Raw genomic sequence first — 17,152 nt, forward strand, 5'->3', positions numbered from 1 at the left:
TTTCTTTGCTTGTTTTGTATCGAGTAATTTCAAGATCAATCAATGTTTTAATGTCTTCATTATAACATTACAAAAAAGTATAGAAAAATGGAGGTTTATAATTATATCAGTATCATAAAACGCTTTTTTGACGAAAAAAAAGAAGAAGTAAAAAACAGATAGATGCTAAGCAATAATTCTTGAGAGGGAACTTGACTAAATTTTTGCTTTCGAGTTTGAATATATTATATCAAGTAATATTATAAAACATGATTAATTATAGTTAACAAGAAAATTTCGAAACTTTGAATTAGCATACAAAAACAAAAATTAAGCTATAAATATAATTATATAGTTATGTGATGTTCTTCCTCGTAGTGTTCATTTTTAGTTCTACATGAATCATCATATGTCATGTACTACGTAACAAGGGATATTAATGATTGAGCACCGATATTGTTTTACAATAGCAAACGATTAGATTATGAATAATATATTAGGTCTAGTTATTAATTAAGTGATAATTTGATATGATATGAAAGGGAAGTTTTGTTATAATTAAATGAGAACAGATGTGTCCTTGCAACATTATTGTGTCCACAGGTAAACTGTCCAAAGAATCCACTTCAAAGTGGGGGCACTCACGAGCAAGAAAAAGACATTGTATTATCAATTCATTTTTCCCAAATAAAATCATGATTGCTCATGAAATGGCATCTTCTTATTTATATTTATACACAGACGTCTCTGAAAGTTATAACATCTCGAAAAGATTAATGATATAACTAATTCTCTCTGTAATCATAGAATTCCGGACAAAACTAACTAAAAGGATGTATATCTAGTTGCTAGAAACACGTATTACTTCACTCGAAAGACTTATTAATATATGTCAAATATAAAAGTGTATATACATATGCTTGGGATGTCATTAGTTCAGGCCAAATCAGCGCTATAAGTTTTTTTTTATATGAGTATGTTGTATGTATCAACACTAGAGACATATTATATGGAGATGAGGTTATGGAGGGGGAGGTAGGGTATGGTTGCGGTCAAAAGAAAGTGACACGAGTTAAAGAGTGTTTTGTGTTAAAGCATAAGAGAGGGAAGTTTTGTCAATAAAAAATGTGTGTTGATCACTTTGTGAGTTATATGCCTTTGCCTTTTTCAAGAAAGGACCTTTGAAAGTGAATTTGATCGATCGAGAAGTCTATAATAATATCATGGCCTAAATTCATATATGTGGGCTCAACCACATCTCTTTCCACTCTTATCTCAAAGTCTCTCTTCCACCATTCACCACATTCTCTCTCTCAATAATTTGATTCCTTTAAATTTATTCCTATCATTTATAGACACAAATCCAAAATCATTGTTTGATGTAGAAAGACTATAAGAATGCTCTAGTTTTGATTTGTTAGCCAAAAATTACATATTGGTAATTGCCTTCTTATGGAGTAAAGTACAAACGAAAGCATGCAGGTCTAAAGTACCCAAATTGTGGTAGTTTAATATGGTACGTGATGAGGCTAGTGAACATTATTCATAAAATGAGGGTTAAAGTCTGGCTTAATCTAATACTGCTGATACGTAACGTAATGGCTTGTGATAGTGAATTAAAGAGATACATAAATAAATTAAAAATACTGTGCTTAAAAGGCCTCAATATTCCAAGTTTTTGCTTAATTGGGCCTGTATGGCAATAGATTGTGTTGCCTGTAGTCTATTAGACCCGATGCCTCTCTAGACTTTTTTTTTTTTTTGAAAACCAACCTCTCTAGACTTTTAAATCAGCTTTTCTTCTCTTTAAAAATATAAAAGTAAAATCATAATCTATACTAGTAAAGGTTTTTTATACGTAACTCCACAACATACATTATTAAAGTGTTACACACTATATATGTACTAATTTATAAAACATTAAATCAAAAAAAAAACACTACACATTTCTATTAAAAAAATTACATATAAATAAATATTAAAAACGTATAGGCTTCTATTGTTAACCATTAAAGAAACAAAAAGAAAATAAATAAAAAAGAATAATGCGTACCAGAATATATATTTTTTTAGGAATTAAAAGAAAAGATGCAGAAAGTGAATAAAATAATAAATGGTGACTAAAAATAATAATTTCTTTTAAAATAGATTAAATATTAAATAAATCAAATTACAATAAAAATACCAATACTACTTTTAATGTATCTAGTAAAGGTTTTTTATACGTAACTCCACAACATACATTATTAAAGTGTTACACACTATATATGTACTAATTTATAAAACATTAAACTCAAAAAAAAAACACTACATATTTCTATTAAAAAAATTACATATAAATAAATATTAAAAACGTATAGGCTTCTATTGTTAACCATTAAAGAAACAAAAAGAAAATAAATAAAAAAGAATAATGCGTACCAAAATAAATATTTTTTTAGGAATTAAAAGAAAAGATGCAGAAAGTGAATAAAATAATAAATGGTGACCAAAAATAATAATTTCTTTTAAAATAGATTAAATATTAAATAAATCAAATTACAATAAAAATACCAATACTACTTTTAGTGTATCTAAAATGAATTTTACATTTGATTTAAAAATAAAATTTATAACTAAATTTATATATGTCATGTTAAATATTGATAATTAATATTAAGTATTAACCTACAATAAAATTTTAAGACTACTTTAAAATATTCTTTAGTTTTTATTGACGATATAAAGATCATACAATTTTTGAATAAAGTCTTAAAATTAATTTAATATGAAGTTTGTATCAAAATCAGTTGGAGATCTTGATATCTTGTGCTATTGGAGAAGCACAAGATATTAGAATCGATGATTGCACTCAGAAGACCAAAGAACTCTTTGAGCAGATGGTTGTAGCCTTGCAGTGGGAAGTGCAGTGGAACCAGAACGTCTGAAGATCCAATTTACCACACTCGAACTGGCATTGAAATACACGTAAATTGGGAAAATTCCCAAAAAAAACTACCGCTCATCTTATTAATTTTTTGATTTTTTTTCCTTCGATATTCTAATCTACCTTAAGGAAAAAGAAGAAAAACATAAAACCAGTTCAAACTCGTTTTTATGCGCTAATGGAGTTTGAACTGATTTTGTTTTTTTTTCCAAAAGAGCATAGAAAATTATGAGTTATGATCTATAACATTGTTAATGGAAAAATAAGAAATGAAAAATTATATATTTTCAGGCAAACTTAAAAAAGTTCATGTATTATTTTGGTAAAAATAAATAATTTATGTATTTTCTGGAATTTTTTCAAAAAATAGTAACCCCGTCACAATGCCGTTAACAGTCGTATCGGAAACGAAGATAAATTGGAAAAAATAATTATTTATATATTTTTCATCAATTAAAAAATATTTTGTGTATTTTTTTGACAACAAAAAAAGTTCATATTTTTTCTGATAAATATTAAATAGTTTGTGTTTTTTTGGGAATTTTCCCTTCTTATATTCGGTATAAATTAATCAGAAAAAAATGCGGAAGCGAACGGGCTACAAAGATATTTTTTTTTATCTAAATACAGCTTTTTTTTTTTTTTTATCTAAGCCTCAATGTTCCAAGTTTTTTTTTGTGAACCACCAAACCATTTCGGTTATTTTTAAACCGGTAATCTGGTTAAGTATTTAACCTCGTTGTCTTTTTATTTGTACCGTTTCTCATCTTTCTCTCTGCAACTAAAAACTTACGCAGCCGCCGTCGCCGGAGTTATCCATCGCGAAGTTTTAAGCCTCCAGTATCGAGGCTCTTACATCGGAAGACCATGCCTTCGAATTTTACGTTTAAAGACCTCTGCCTAGATTTAGGGTTTTTGCAAATAGGGTTTAGTAGTGTGATTATCGTAATCTGATTACTTAATTTCTGGTAACGTATGTTAGCTCACGTTTTCTCCAGAAGAACAAGCTTCCTTGTACGTTTCTTCCACGTCGCTAAGAAGTTCTCGAATCCTGAGCCTGAAGACATTCTCTTTAGTGCTCTCTGTTTGAATTTAAAACAGAGAAGATGGAACACTTTTCATCAATTCTCCTCAAATCTCACAAATTCGTTGGTAAGTCGAGTTCTTCGCGAGTTTCGAAGCTCACCGAAGCTAGCTCTAGAGTTCTACAACTGGGTTTTAGGTAATAATAATGTTGCTAAGTCTGAGAATCGTTTCGAAGCTTCTTGTGTGATGATTCATTTGCTGGTGGAATCGAGAAGATTCGATGATGCTTTATCGATTATGGTGGATTTGATGTCTGTGGAAGGTGAAAAGTTGAGTCCTTCACATGTTTTGTCCGGTTTGATTCGAAGTTACCAAGCGTGTGGTTCGAGTATTGATGTGTTTGATTCATTAGTTAGGGCTTGTACACAGAATAGTGATCCTGAAGGAGTTTATGAAGTGATTGATAAGACAAGAGCAGAGGGTTTTTGGGTATCTGTTCATGCGTTGAATAATTTTATGGGTTGTTTATTGAATTTGAATGAGATTGATTGGTTTTGGAAGGTTTACAAGGAGATGGGTTCTTTAGGGCATGTTGAGAATGTGAATACTTTTAATCTTGTCATTTATTCGTTTTGTAAGGAGAATAAGTTGCGTGAAGCGTTATCAGTGTTTTACCGGATGCTTAAGTGTGGGGTTTGGCCTAATGTTGTTAGCTTTAATATGATGATTGATGGAGCTTGTAAGACGGGGGATATGGGATTTGCTTTGAAGCTCTTAGGGAAGATGGGAGTGATGTCTGGATTCTTTGTCTCACCTAATGCTGTGACGTACAATTCCGTTATCAATGGGTTTTGCAAGGTCGGGAGATTGGATTTGGCGGAAAGGATCCGCGGTGACATGGTTGATTCAGGTGTTGGTTGCAATGAAAGAACCTATGGAGCTTTAGTTGATGCGTATGGCAGAGCTGGAAGTTCAGATGAAGCTTTAAGGTTGTGTGATGAGATGACAAGTAAGGGACTTGTGGCGAATACTGTTGTCTGTAACTCTATTGTTTATTGGCTGTTTATGGAAGGTGATACTAAAGGAGCAATGAAGGTGTTGCGTGATATGATCAGTAAGAAGATGCAAATTGATAAGTTTACTCATGCCATTGTTGTAAGAGGTTTATGCAAAAACGGATATGTACAGGAAGCTGTTGATTTTCAGAGACAGATTTCAGAGAAGAATCTAGGGGAAGATGTAGTTTGTCACAATACGCTTATGCACCATTTCGTAAAGGATAAGAAGCTTCCATGTGCTGATCAGATTCTAGGAAATATGTTGGTTCGTGGTATGGTTCTTGATGTGATTACGTTTGGTACTTTGATTGACGGTTACCTAAAGGAAGGGAAGTTGGAAAGAGCTATCGATACATATGATGGTATGATCAAAATGAAGAAAACTCCGAATCTTGTGATTTACAATTCAATTGTGAATGGATTAAGCAAAAGAGGATTAGCTGGTGCAGCTGAAGCGGTTGTGAACGCTATGGCAAGTAAGGACGCTATAACTTACAACACACTGTTGAACGAGTCTCTCAAAACCGGAAATGTGGAAGAAGCTGTCAACATCATATCTAAAGTGCAGACACAGGACGATGAGAAGTTGGTTAGTCTGGTGACTTACAACATCTTGATCAATCACTTATGCAAGTTTGGTTGTTACGAGAAAGCGAAAGAGGTATTGAAGATTATGGTTCAAAGAGGTGTTGCTCCGGATCCTATAACATATGCAACTTTGATTACATCGTTTAGTAAGAATATTGGTCTAGAAGAAGTCGTTGAGCTTCATGATTACATGATTCTTCGAGGAGTTACACCTCATGAACATATCTACCGATCTATTGTTCATCCACTTCTTAATTCAAGCTCCGTAGCAAACTAAACTACTGAATCATTCGGAGGGTTTTATCGTATTCTTGTTCGTACACGTGGGGAGCCTTTGAGGATTCTTGTAATCAACGGTCAGCGTTGGAAACAGGATCGTGCCTAGTCCTGACGTGGACTTGTAAATAGAATGATTGTCTAACACGTGACGGTTACGCACCGGCCAGACGATTTCGTTGTCACGAGCTTTTGTATTTAGAAGAAAAAAAAAGAAGAAGAAGACCATACATTTACTGATCTACGTTACTAAACAAGTTTGATTGCTTATGGATTAACAACCGTCCAGATTGATGCTATGTTGCTTAGACACCGTAAGGAATATTACCTGAGAAGCAGACGAAAATAATATATATCGCCGATGAATTGCTACAAGTTAAAAAATGAATGGCTGCGTGTGAGAGACTGCGATTTGTATAAAATCTTCTGTTGTAATTTTGCTAGATGTCAACATATCAGAGCACCTTATGTTTTTTAATTGATTTTATAATAATACTAATCAACGCATGGATTCTCTCATGACTATTTAAGTTAGTGAATTTTTGTAAATTAAGAATAAAATAATGAAGGAGATCAGTTTCAGAGTTGAGTGATTAAGAAGAGTGGTGAGGCAGTGGGAGAGGGGGCTGGGGCTGCTTCAACAACAAACATTCTCTCTTTCTAGTCTAAGCAAGCATATACCTGAACAGTGTACACGGCCACTTTCTTTAGTCTATCTCTCTCTCTCTTCGTCTTCTTCTTTGGCAGCTATGGAAGTGTGTTGGCAGATACAGAGACCAGCGAGTCTCGGAGCGGTTTTGCAGGAGAAGGGTCGGCTCAAAATCACTACTTCCTCTGTTGGGTTTTTTCCTCGCTCTAATTCTACTGTAAAGCTCTTTGCTTTTTCTTCTTCCCGACTCCATCTTTTTCGCTGATATGACTTTGGATTCTACTTTATCGGAAATTGAAGTGCACACTGTTCTCTACTTTTTTCTCTCTGTGGGATCGTCTTTTGGAATAGGATATCCTTAATTGAATCAATGTACTATTTTTTATTAGAGGATTCAACTCTGGTAGGGTCTCTGGATTGGGATACTCATGTTAGAAACCTCGTTTCGAATTTGGTGTATTGTAGGACCAGAGCTTAATCTATTAGAAATTTTCAATTTTTCTTGGTACCATCATCAGCTCATTGAAAGCCTTAACTTTTGAAACCAAGTTAGAGGGGACAAAGACAAGATTTTTGGGGACTAATGAGCTTTTTATTTTAATGAGTCCGATCTGAAGATTCACGGTTTAGAGCTAAGAGGAATGCAAATGTCTCATCTTTTATATCTAGCTTGTTTACCTCTGGTGTGAGTATATGTATTCTTGGTTGTGGCTTAGAGCTTGTGAGAAGGTGATTGAATTAGTTTGTCTTACCATCGACGTGTTTGGTTTTGCAGCTTGCTTCTTTGGAAAGTCAATACAAATCAAATGGGTTTCTGCATCAGATCACGGCAAGTGCAGGTTAAGAATCAAGACTCGGTTCATAGGGTTTATAACTTTTCATTGTGATTACTGATTCAGTCCTTTTGATGCGATTCTTATTTTCTTGAACCAAGATTTTTCAAGGAAGAAGCAAGGAAGAATGGCAGCTTCAGGACCAAAAAGCTCAGGTCCCAGAGGTTTTGGGCGGCCAACAACAGCAGGAAGTGCTCAGAAAAGAACTCAGAAGAAGAATGGTGAAAAAGATAGTAATGCCACTTCCACAGTAACAAATAAGGTAATAGGGGTTAGTAAGTTTCCCGGAACTAAGGCGGATGTACAGAAACAAGGCTCTGTTGTTTTTGATGAGAAGAATGTGTCAGATAGCTTGGATATTAAAGGTGGAAGTGGCCTTTTGGATAAGAAAACGACCGAGGATGATGATTTGTTAGAACAAAAGTTAAAAAATGAAAGAGAGAATCTTCGTAGGAAGGAAATAGAAGCCCTTGCAAAGGAAAATTTGGCGAGGGGTAATAGAATGTTTGTGTATCCCGTTGTTGTCAAACCTGATGAAGACATAGAAGTGTTTCTCAACAGGAATCTATCGACTCTGAAAAACGAACCCGATGTTTTGATCATGGGGGCGTTCAACGATTGGAGATGGAAGTCTTTTACGAGGAGATTGGAAAAGACATGGATTCATGGTGATTGGTGGTCATGTCTCCTTCATATCCCCAAAGAAGCTTATAAGGTGGATTTTGTGTTTTTCAATGGGCAAAGTGTATATGACAACAATGACTCAAAAGATTTCTGTGTAGAGATAAAAGGTGGGATGGATAAAGTTGACTTTGAGAATTTTCTTCTGGAAGAGAAATTGCGAGAGCAAGAGATGATAGCCAATGAAGAAGCTGAGAGGGAGAGGCAAAAAGAAGAGAATAGAATAATTGAAGCTCGAAAGGCTGCAATTGAAGCTGATAGGTCACAAGCAAAGGCTGAGACTCAGAAGAGACGTGAACTGCTTCAACCGGCTATTAAGAAAGCTGTAATCGCGGCTGAGAATGTTTGGTACATTGAGCCAAGTGATTTCAAGGCTGAAGATAAAGTCAAATTATACTACAATAAAAGCTCAGGTCCTCTGGCTAATTCCAAGGAACTCTGGTTACATGGAGGGTTTAATAATTGGGTTGAGGGATTATCTATTGTTGAAAAGCTTGTTGATGATGAGTTGAAGGCTGATCCAAAGAGCAGAGATTGGTGGTTCGCTGAAGGTATGTATGTAAAACTTTTATATCCTGTTGAAAAAACTTGCATTTTGATATTTTGTAGTCACATATCTTATTGCTGCCATTTGCTTTATATTGATCTTTTTCATTTCAATATGCAGTCGTAGTTCCCAGTGGTGCTCTAGTCATTGACTGGGTCTTTGCTGATGGACCCCCTAAAGGAGCGTTTCTGTATGACAATAATAGTCGCCAAGATTTCCACGCACTTGTTCCTCGAAGAACGTCAGAAGAGATGTACTGGTTAGAGGAAGAAAATCTGATGTTTAGGAAACTTCAGGAGGAAAGGCGGTTAAAAGAGGAAGCTATGCGTGCCAAGGTCAGTGATCAGCACATGTAAAAGAAAGAACAGCTTATCCTCTTTACGATATATTGCAAAACATTTCTTCATCCTTCTTTTCTTATTTCCAGATGGAAAAAACAGCTCGCTTGAAAGCCAAAACAAAGGAAAGAACACTTAAAAAGTTTCTTCTATCCCAGAAAGACGTGGTTTACACCGAGCCTCTAGAGATTCAAGCGGGAAACCCTGTTACTGTCTTCTACAATCCTACAAACACGGTTCTGAATGGAAAGCCTGAAATTTGGTTTAGAGGCTCTTTTAATCGTTGGACCCATCGCTTGGGTCCTTTGCCACCTCAGAAAATGGAAGCAGCAGATGATGGAAGCTCACACGTGAAGACTACAGGTACGTTTACAGTTGTAATAGGTTTCCATTCTAGTGGCTGTTGCATAATACGTGACTAATTTTTCTCTTTTTCCAGCTAAGGTCCCATTGGATGCATACATGATGGACTTTGTGTTCTCTGATAAAGAAGATGGTGGAACGTTTGATAACAAAAATGGTCTAGATTACCATTTACCAGTCGTGGGAGGTATTTCAAAGGAACCACCATTGCACATTGTTCATATTGCTGTTGAAATGGCACCCATCGCGAAGGTAACCGTAAGATGTGGGGTTTATAGCCTTCAAAACACTGTATGTGTATTCAGGTTTATGTGTATTTAATACCTGCAGGTTGGAGGCCTAGGTGATGTCGTCACTAGTTTATCTCGCGCTGTTCAAGAATTAAACCATAATGTGGATATCATTTTTCCAAAGTATGATTGCTTAAAGCACAACTTTGTAAGATCCATGTCTTCTCATGTTCTCCGCTTTCACTTCCCTTTTTTGTTTTCTGCATCTCTCTCTACGTCCTGAATTTTTTTTTTTGAAAATAGGTGAAGGACTTGCAATTCAACAGAAGTTATCACTGGGGAGGAACCGAAATAAAAGTTTGGCATGGAAAAGTAGAAGGCCTTTCGGTTTATTTTTTAGATCCACAAAATGGGTTAGCTTATGCATATTTCTCTTTAAGCTCTTTTCACATTTCATTCATCATCTCTTGAGGGCATGAAGAAGTTGTTGTTGTTAATGCTTGAGTACTGCAGATTGTTTCAGCGAGGATGTGTTTACGGTTGTAAAGATGATGCAGGAAGATTTGGTTTCTTCTGTCACGCAGCTCTTGAATTTCTTCTCCAAGGAGGTTTTCATCCAGTGAGTCTACACGTTCTCTTGGAGAGTTCTCATTAGAGAGTATTACTACTTTGTTCTAACTAGCTGCTCTTACTCGTGCTCGCACCATCTACAGGACATTCTTCACTGCCACGACTGGTCCAGTGCTCCGATTTCATGGTTATTTAAGGATCATTACACGCATTACGGTTTAATTAAAACCCGTGTTGTCTTCACAATTCATAATTTGGAATTTGGAGCAAATGAGATTGGTAAAGCAATGACATTTGCAGACAAAGCTACAACGGTAAATCCTGGAAAGCCTTCTCTTTTCAAGAGATCTGTTATCAAAGAAATATCCTTTGTGCCTTTTCTCCGAAGAAGCTGAGAACAAGCATGACTCGGTCTAGTCTTTAACATTATACTAGGTTTCACCAACGTATGCCAAGGAAGTTGCTGGAAACTCTGTAATCTCTCCACATTTATACAAGTTTCACGGAATAATAAACGGGATCGATCCGGAAATATGGGATCCATATAACGATAATTTCCTTCCCGTAAGCTTCATTGTATCCTCTCCTTTCCCGTCTTTAAATTTTCTTGTTAATTTTGTGATGTTTGAACACTTTGTGTGGTTCTTACTTCTTAGGTACCTTATACTCCAGAGAACGTAGTAGAAGGCAAAAAAGCAGCGAAGGAAGAATTGCAAACCAAGCTTGGACTACAGAATGGCGATCTTCCGGTAGTAGGAATTATTACACGCTTAACTCACCAGAAAGGAATACATTTGATCAAACACGCTATTTGGCGTACCTTGGAACGGAATGGACAGGTCCTTTTCTACCCTTATTAAATTCCTGTCATGAACTTATTCACAATCCTTACCGGTTTTCTTAAAAGCAGGTTGTGTTGTTAGGTTCAGCTCCAGATCCTCGGATCCAGAATGATTTCGTAAACTTGGCAAACCAATTGCATTCTTCTCATGGTGACCGAGCTCGGCTTGTTCTAACCTATGATGAACCTCTCTCCCATTTGGTAGAACAAAATAACAAACCTTTATTCGTTTTTTGTTCCTTAATTTGCTTTTGGTATTGGTCTAAGTCTGTGATGTACTCTCCAGATTTACGCAGGGGCTGACTTTATTCTTGTACCATCGATATTTGAGCCGTGTGGCCTGACGCAGCTCATAGCCATGAGATACGGTGCTGTTCCTGTCGTTCGAAAAACTGGAGGTGACTGTTTTTGGCTATGAATAGATATCTTAAAGCTTTCTTTTACCTGTTTCACTCAAGAGCAAGCTGACTTCAGGGTAATGGTTTATCTTTGTCCAATAGGACTTTACGACACAGTTTTTGATGTTGACCATGATAAAGAAAGGGCACAAGCTCAAGTTCTTGAACCTAATGGCTTCAGCTTCGACGGGGCTGATGCTCCTGGTGTGGATTATGCCCTCAATAGGTAAACTACCAAACTCTAAACTAACACTCTCTTTGATTCTAGCATTATTAACAGGTGTTTCTTGTGTGTTTCAAGGGCGATATCGGCGTGGTACGATGGTAGAGACTGGTTCAATTCGTTGTGCAAGACGGTGATGGAACAAGACTGGTCATGGAACCGTCCTGCACTTGAGTATCTTGAGCTCTATCACTCCGCACGCAAGTAGACAAAAAAACCAAAAGGAAACTTTGTGATCAAATACTCTTTTGTATGTACAGAAATTAGCTAAATACACCTTTTACCTGAGTTTGATCCTTTCTTCTACATTTACATTCCGAATGCCATTTAAAGAACGTTTAGGACTATGGATTCTTGCATTCTGCTCTGTAATTCCGAATAAATAAAAGTTTATTTTATACACACTGATTAGTGATTATAAATTTTTCATAATCCTAAACCCGAACCGGTTCAAAGTGCAATACAACCCGGTACTTGATCTGCAGCTGCAGTTATCATTATTAGTAAGTAGCTTAAGAAATCATCAGTTTTGGTAATTTTGATAACTCTAAAATCTATAATTAGTAACGTCATTATTGTATTTCCCAAACGTTACCCATTTCTTAAGTTATAAAATAAAGTGAAACAACAGGTGTATGTTTGTTCTTTCTTCATGCGGAGAGAGAGAGAGAGAGTGAGAGTGCATAAAAGAACTGTAAATAGACCCACCAAGAAAAGAAAACAAAAAAAGCTTGAATCTTTTTGACTCCAAATTAAACAAATCTTTGATTTTGCATTGACCCTTTTTTTTTTTTTGGCTTTCACGGATTTGAATCCACAAGAAGCCAAATCCTAATGTCTTTCAAGAACAGAGGAGATTACTATTTTACTCCTAGAAATGTAATTTATAGAAACTCTGTATTTCTCTTGTGCCTCGCAAGTTTTTGCCTTGGAGTGTTCTTCACTAACAGGTAAATCTTTTACTACATGATTGTGTTAGAATTTTGTGTATCTCACTGTTCATGTCTGATTCTAGCTTTTTTCTTCTTCTTCTGGAATTATAATCATTTGGGTGTTTTCTAATGTGTTGTTACTAATTTCATCTTCTTGGGACTAAAATCTGCCTTGTGATTCTCTAAATTTAAGTAGATTTTTTGAAGCTTATCGTTTTGTCGGTGAAGACATGCTTTTTAAGCTTAGAGACTTGTCGGTCTGTATGTATCCCTTGTAGCTTTTGTGAAGAATTAAGGGAAAAAAAAACTCTATTTTACACTGATTTGATCAAATGGTGTCACGTTGTAATTGTATCTCTTTGTTGCAAAACTATGTATCACTATGGAATAAATGATAATCATTATATCAGGATGTGGAATGTACCTGGAGCTAGAGGCGTATCAAGACTATCCAAACTAAGCTTAAGTTCCAGTGACTGCTATAAAAAGAATGTAAGATTTAACTTCTGCGGGTTTGCATCACTAATTCACCTGGCCCTTTCGATGATACATTGTTTGATCTTGTGTTCTTAGCAGGTTTTGGACTATGATAACAACACTATCGGGTAAAACCATTTGGAAACTATACCAGATGCATTAATGAACTAGTATCTGTTTAGATAATGATGAATGTAAATATGCAGGATCTTAGATAAATCCATATCACATTTAGAGATGAAGTTAGTAGCTGCTAGAGCAGAACGCGAGTCATTGTATGGGAAATTTAACATATCCAATGAAGCCAAGAAAAGAAACTACTTCATGGTTATAGGTATTAACACGGCCTTTAGTAGTCGTAAGAGACGTGACTCGGTCCGGTCAACATGGATGCCACAAGGTAAGGAGGCAGTTTCTGGTTTCTTGATTTCTTGTGTAAATTAACCAGAAACTGTAACTTTTTTTCGGTTTATAAACTATCATTCAGGAGAGAAGCTTAAGAAACTTGAAGAAGAGAAAGGCATCATTGTTCGCTTTGTTATAGGACACAGGTACAACAAAGAAGACATGTTCTGTAGTGAAAAAAAAAACTAAGCATTTATACCACTAGCTACTTTACTTTGTGAATACCGACATTTTTATATGTTCTTGTGTTCTGGTTGCAGTGTGTTGTCTCGTGGAATTCTTGATAAAGCTATTGAAGCAGAAGAGAAAACACACGGAGATTTCTTGAGACTGGTATAACCTGTGCAAGATGATGACAAACTTTTGTGTGTTTTGGTAATTTAATGCTACTTTGATTCAAATCTTGAGATAACAAACAGGAACATATTGAGGGTTACATGGAGTTATCCGCCAAGACAAAAACGTTTTTCGCTACCGCTGTTTCCTTGTGGGATGCTGAATTCTACATCAAAGTTGATGATGACGTTCATGTGAATCTTGGTAATCAAAATTAATTGTTTCACCTTTTATCTTATACTATCAATCATCCATTCTGTTTTTAAGCCTTGGTCCGTTTATTTTTTGCAGCCACTCTCAAGACGACTTTATCCACACACAGAAACAAGCCTCGGGTTTATGTTGGTTGCATGAAGTCCGGCCCCGTCCTAGCCAGAAAGTAAGTCAAAAACCTACCTACCCTTCTAAGGTGAGGATTTGTAGGTACTTAAAAACAGCCTAAAACCAGCAACCCTTCCGGAATTTTTTATATTTGTGGCTAAAAAAGCAGGAGTGTCAAGTACCATGAACCGGAGTATTGGAAGTTTGGAGAGGTAGGAAACAAGTATTTCCGTCATGCCACGGGACAGTTTTACGCCATATCTAAAGATCTAGCTACTTACATATTGATAAACCAGTAAGTTTTTTTTTTTCCTAACATGGCATTAGCGGTTAAATGCAAACCAAATCTAAAGATCTCATTTGTTTCGTTGGAGTAAGGGATTTACTGCACAAGTATGCGAATGAGGATGTTTCGTTGGGATCTTGGTTCATCGGACTGAATGTAGAACATGTTGATGAGAAAAAACTCTGTTGCAGTACTTCTCCTCATGGTAAATTAAAGAGCTTAACATTTTTTCCTGGTTTGGCTCGGTTTAGTCCGTAGTTGTAACCGGTTTTATTATAAGTTGATTTACAAAAGAGTTTAGGATTCGCATCTAAATAAATAAAAAATTATTAATCAAAACTTGTATGTTTTTTGAAACGCAGATTGTGAACTAAAAGCAGTGATGGGCAGTGTTTGTGCTGCGTCGTTTGACTGGAAATGCAGCGGAATTTGTTGGTCGGCCGAGAGGATGGCAGACGTTCACGAACGTTGTGGGGAACCTCAAAATGCGTTATGGACGTTAACTTCCTAAAAACAAAATTTCTTAATGGGTAAACTTGCTAATATTAATTAAGTTGGAGTTTATAATTCCAGTAAAGCTAATTTCTCAAAGGAAAAAAAAAAGAGAGTGAAAATAATTCAAGACTATACTATTTTTTTATTTTTGGGTGGGGGTGGTGGGGTTATATAGTTAGTAGGGTATTGGTCAGAAAATGAATAAATGGTATTGCAAAAAATAGTTAGTGAAGTAGTTTAATGAGAGACAAAGAAATAATGTGTTGGTCACATTTGGTTTGTCCTATGACAGACAGAGAGTCCTTATTGTTGTGCTTTTCTATTAAATTCCACATGTCCTTTTTTGCATCCTCATTAAATCTTTTATTGGACTCCTTTTGTGCTTTTCTATAATATATTTTGTGTTGATAATGGCTTAGTATAAGACTTAAGAAGGCTCAAAACTCGGGCATCATTAATGGAGGATCAAAACTCCTAAGGGCATCTTTAATGGGGGAACACTTTTGGATAAAAATATTATGAAAATAATGTAAGATCGTTAGTTTAGATCTTTTGTTAAGAAATTAGTTATTGGGAAAACATGTTTAAGATCATAAGATTTAATAATATAATAATCTTAAATATATTACAATTTTAAAAACTTTTAAAAATTACATTTAAATTGCAAACTAAAAAAACTTTTACTAAAATTCAAAATACAATACCAAATTCAAAAATGAAACAAAAAAACATTATAAATAAAATTTAAAAAAAAAACAAATTCAAAATACAATACCAAATTCAACCACTCCCGTAACACCACGTACACAAGAACTATCGTTAAATCAGTTCTACTTTAAGATCAAAAATTGTGTTTTAAGCCCACTATTCATTAAATTTATTATTTTCCTGGGCTAAGAACACCATCATGTTTCTATTCGATGCTTTTTTTTTTGAAGTCATGAAATCAGATTTTCACATTTTCAATACGACTCTCTTGTTTTGTTCACGTAGTTTGTAATTCTCCTATTCTCTAATGTTTATTTGACATCGTCGGGGAAACAAGAAATGACACTACACTAGAAATAATATAATACAGTATGTGTTGTTTGTTTCACAAACATACTTCCGGAAATGTGGAACGATTTTATGGAAATTCTTGGATTTTAACATTATTGAGAGACCAAGTCCAGAAAACAGACTTCCTAGTTTTCGTGAGGTTAACAACAAGAAGCATATACACATTTATTTAAATAACAAATAAGATTAAACATTCGACAGTTAAGACAAAAAAGGTACAGATAATTACAAATTAATACTTATTGTATTTTGTAATATCATCATGATACTAAAAAACGAAATTTTTTTTACATTCTAGCTAGTACTTTTACTCTCTTAGCATGTTACTATATATTTTTTACTTATAATTCCTTAAATACTTCCTAAAAATAGAAGTGCAAATCGCAGTTGTACTTGGATTTTGGGTTGTGTGTTGCTTGTTCCTTCGAAGCCTGTAGAGTAAAAACATAATATTTTTTAAAATAGTGATTCAAAGGAATATTATTCAGAAATGAAACCAATAAAAAAAATAATGATACATACCTTTAAGGTTAGGGTTAGGGATATGATAAACCATCTTTTTGCCATAAATTTTGGCTAACCGCGTGATATTGGCACGGCTCAATCGAACAACACCGATCTCCATAAGTTAAAGAGGACGACTATTTGATTGAACCGCACTAATATCTCGCTGTTACCTCTCATAAACCCCATTCTCGTTCCATTGTTAACTCCAGTTAGCTCCAGAAAACCAAGAAACAAAAAAAAAAAAAAAAAGTAACGATAGCTAGTTATGATTATGGACACAAAAAAGTGTTAACTTACCGGAGAGAACCATTGGGATCCTTGAGAAACACTTACCGTATGATAATCTCAGAGACGTCAAAAAAACAATTAATAGTTAGAAGAAGAAACAAAGGAGAAAAATAGAATTGCGGCTGTTAGCAAAGTTCATGGTTGTGCATAGTGAAGAAGAAGATATAAATACGAAGATGGTTGAAAAGAGAGGCAAGGCAAGCGACAAGCATTAAATTAGACCAACAACCCCATACCAAAAAGGAGGTTGGTTTATTAAATTTGAATTTGTTTCTATGAAAATAACTCTTTTTCAAAAGATAATACTAATATTTGTTTATACATATAATTAATCGATGATATCAATAATTATTATCTTGAAATTTGAAGAACAAGTTTTTGTTTTTGTTGTCGCAGTGAGCAATATAATTTTAAAAAACTTCTGATAGGTAATTTATTTGTTTCCGATTTTTACACTTTCTTCGTTTTTTTATAGGGTTTTTGTATATTGGTAACTTGATGTGTGTGTGTGTGTGTTGTG

General features: G+C 34.9%; 3 protein-coding genes and 1 long non-coding RNA gene across 11 annotated transcripts; 3 read left to right on the plus strand and 1 right to left on the minus strand.

Moving 5' to 3' along the window:
* The first annotated feature begins 3,502 nt into the window (after window positions 1–3,502).
* Window positions 3,503–6,372, plus strand: LOC104778680 (uncharacterized). The gene has a single exon (XM_010503129.3). The coding sequence runs from the start codon at window positions 3,881–3,883 to the stop codon at window positions 5,852–5,854; it is 1,974 nt and encodes a 657-aa protein (XP_010501431.2). The 5' UTR covers window positions 3,503–3,880; the 3' UTR covers window positions 5,855–6,372.
* Window positions 6,241–11,928, plus strand: LOC104770449 (starch synthase 3, chloroplastic/amyloplastic). Of its 3 annotated transcripts, none has more exons than XM_010494878.3 (16): window positions 6,241–6,719; window positions 7,278–7,341; window positions 7,437–8,567; window positions 8,684–8,898; window positions 8,991–9,264; window positions 9,341–9,516; window positions 9,595–9,702; window positions 9,798–9,907; window positions 10,008–10,113; window positions 10,208–10,378; window positions 10,500–10,628; window positions 10,721–10,903; window positions 10,975–11,106; window positions 11,192–11,303; window positions 11,406–11,529; window positions 11,605–11,928. In XM_010494878.3, the coding sequence occupies exons 1-16, from the start codon at window positions 6,603–6,605 to the stop codon at window positions 11,732–11,734; spliced, it is 3,282 nt and encodes a 1,093-aa protein (XP_010493180.2). In that variant the 5' UTR covers window positions 6,241–6,602; the 3' UTR covers window positions 11,735–11,928. The 3 variants fall into 3 exon arrangements, with proteins under 3 accessions (XP_010493180.2, XP_010493194.2, XP_010493185.2); XM_010494892.3 differs by having other exon boundaries at window positions 6,263–7,187; XM_010494883.3 differs by having other exon boundaries at window positions 6,330–6,689.
* A 207-nt stretch (window positions 11,929–12,135) lies between these two features.
* Window positions 12,136–14,886, plus strand: LOC104770467 (putative beta-1,3-galactosyltransferase 1). Of its 6 annotated transcripts, none has more exons than XR_015595177.1 (11): window positions 12,136–12,476; window positions 12,869–12,950; window positions 13,035–13,063; window positions 13,142–13,335; window positions 13,423–13,486; window positions 13,601–13,673; window positions 13,760–13,880; window positions 13,968–14,085; window positions 14,167–14,292; window positions 14,376–14,488; window positions 14,646–14,886. XR_015595177.1 is itself a non-coding variant. In XM_087508383.1 (11 exons), exons 1-11 carry the CDS (start codon window positions 12,361–12,363, stop codon window positions 14,792–14,794), a joined length of 1,158 nt encoding a protein of 385 aa, XP_087364509.1. In that variant the 5' UTR covers window positions 12,136–12,360; the 3' UTR covers window positions 14,795–14,886. The 6 variants fall into 6 exon arrangements, 4 of the variants coding, with proteins under 4 accessions (XP_087364509.1, XP_010493216.2, XP_010493204.2 ...); XM_087508383.1 differs by having other exon boundaries at window positions 13,968–14,055; window positions 14,164–14,292; XM_010494914.3 differs by having other exon boundaries at window positions 13,968–14,055.
* Window positions 14,887–15,977: 1,091 nt separating this feature from the next.
* LOC147946578 (uncharacterized) lies at window positions 15,978–16,771 on the minus strand. Its single transcript, XR_015586715.1, has 3 exons — window positions 16,678–16,771; window positions 16,360–16,557; window positions 15,978–16,268 (listed from the first exon to the last, which is right to left on the minus strand). It is a non-coding gene; the product is annotated as an uncharacterized LOC147946578 (long non-coding RNA).
* Window positions 16,772–17,152: the final 381 nt, after the last annotated feature.

The sequence above is a fragment of the Camelina sativa genome, chromosome 3 (assembly GCF_030686135.1).
Source record: "Camelina sativa cultivar CO46 ecotype springtype chromosome 3, ASM3068613v1".
Taxonomy (NCBI): Eukaryota; Viridiplantae; Streptophyta; class Magnoliopsida; order Brassicales; family Brassicaceae; genus Camelina; species Camelina sativa.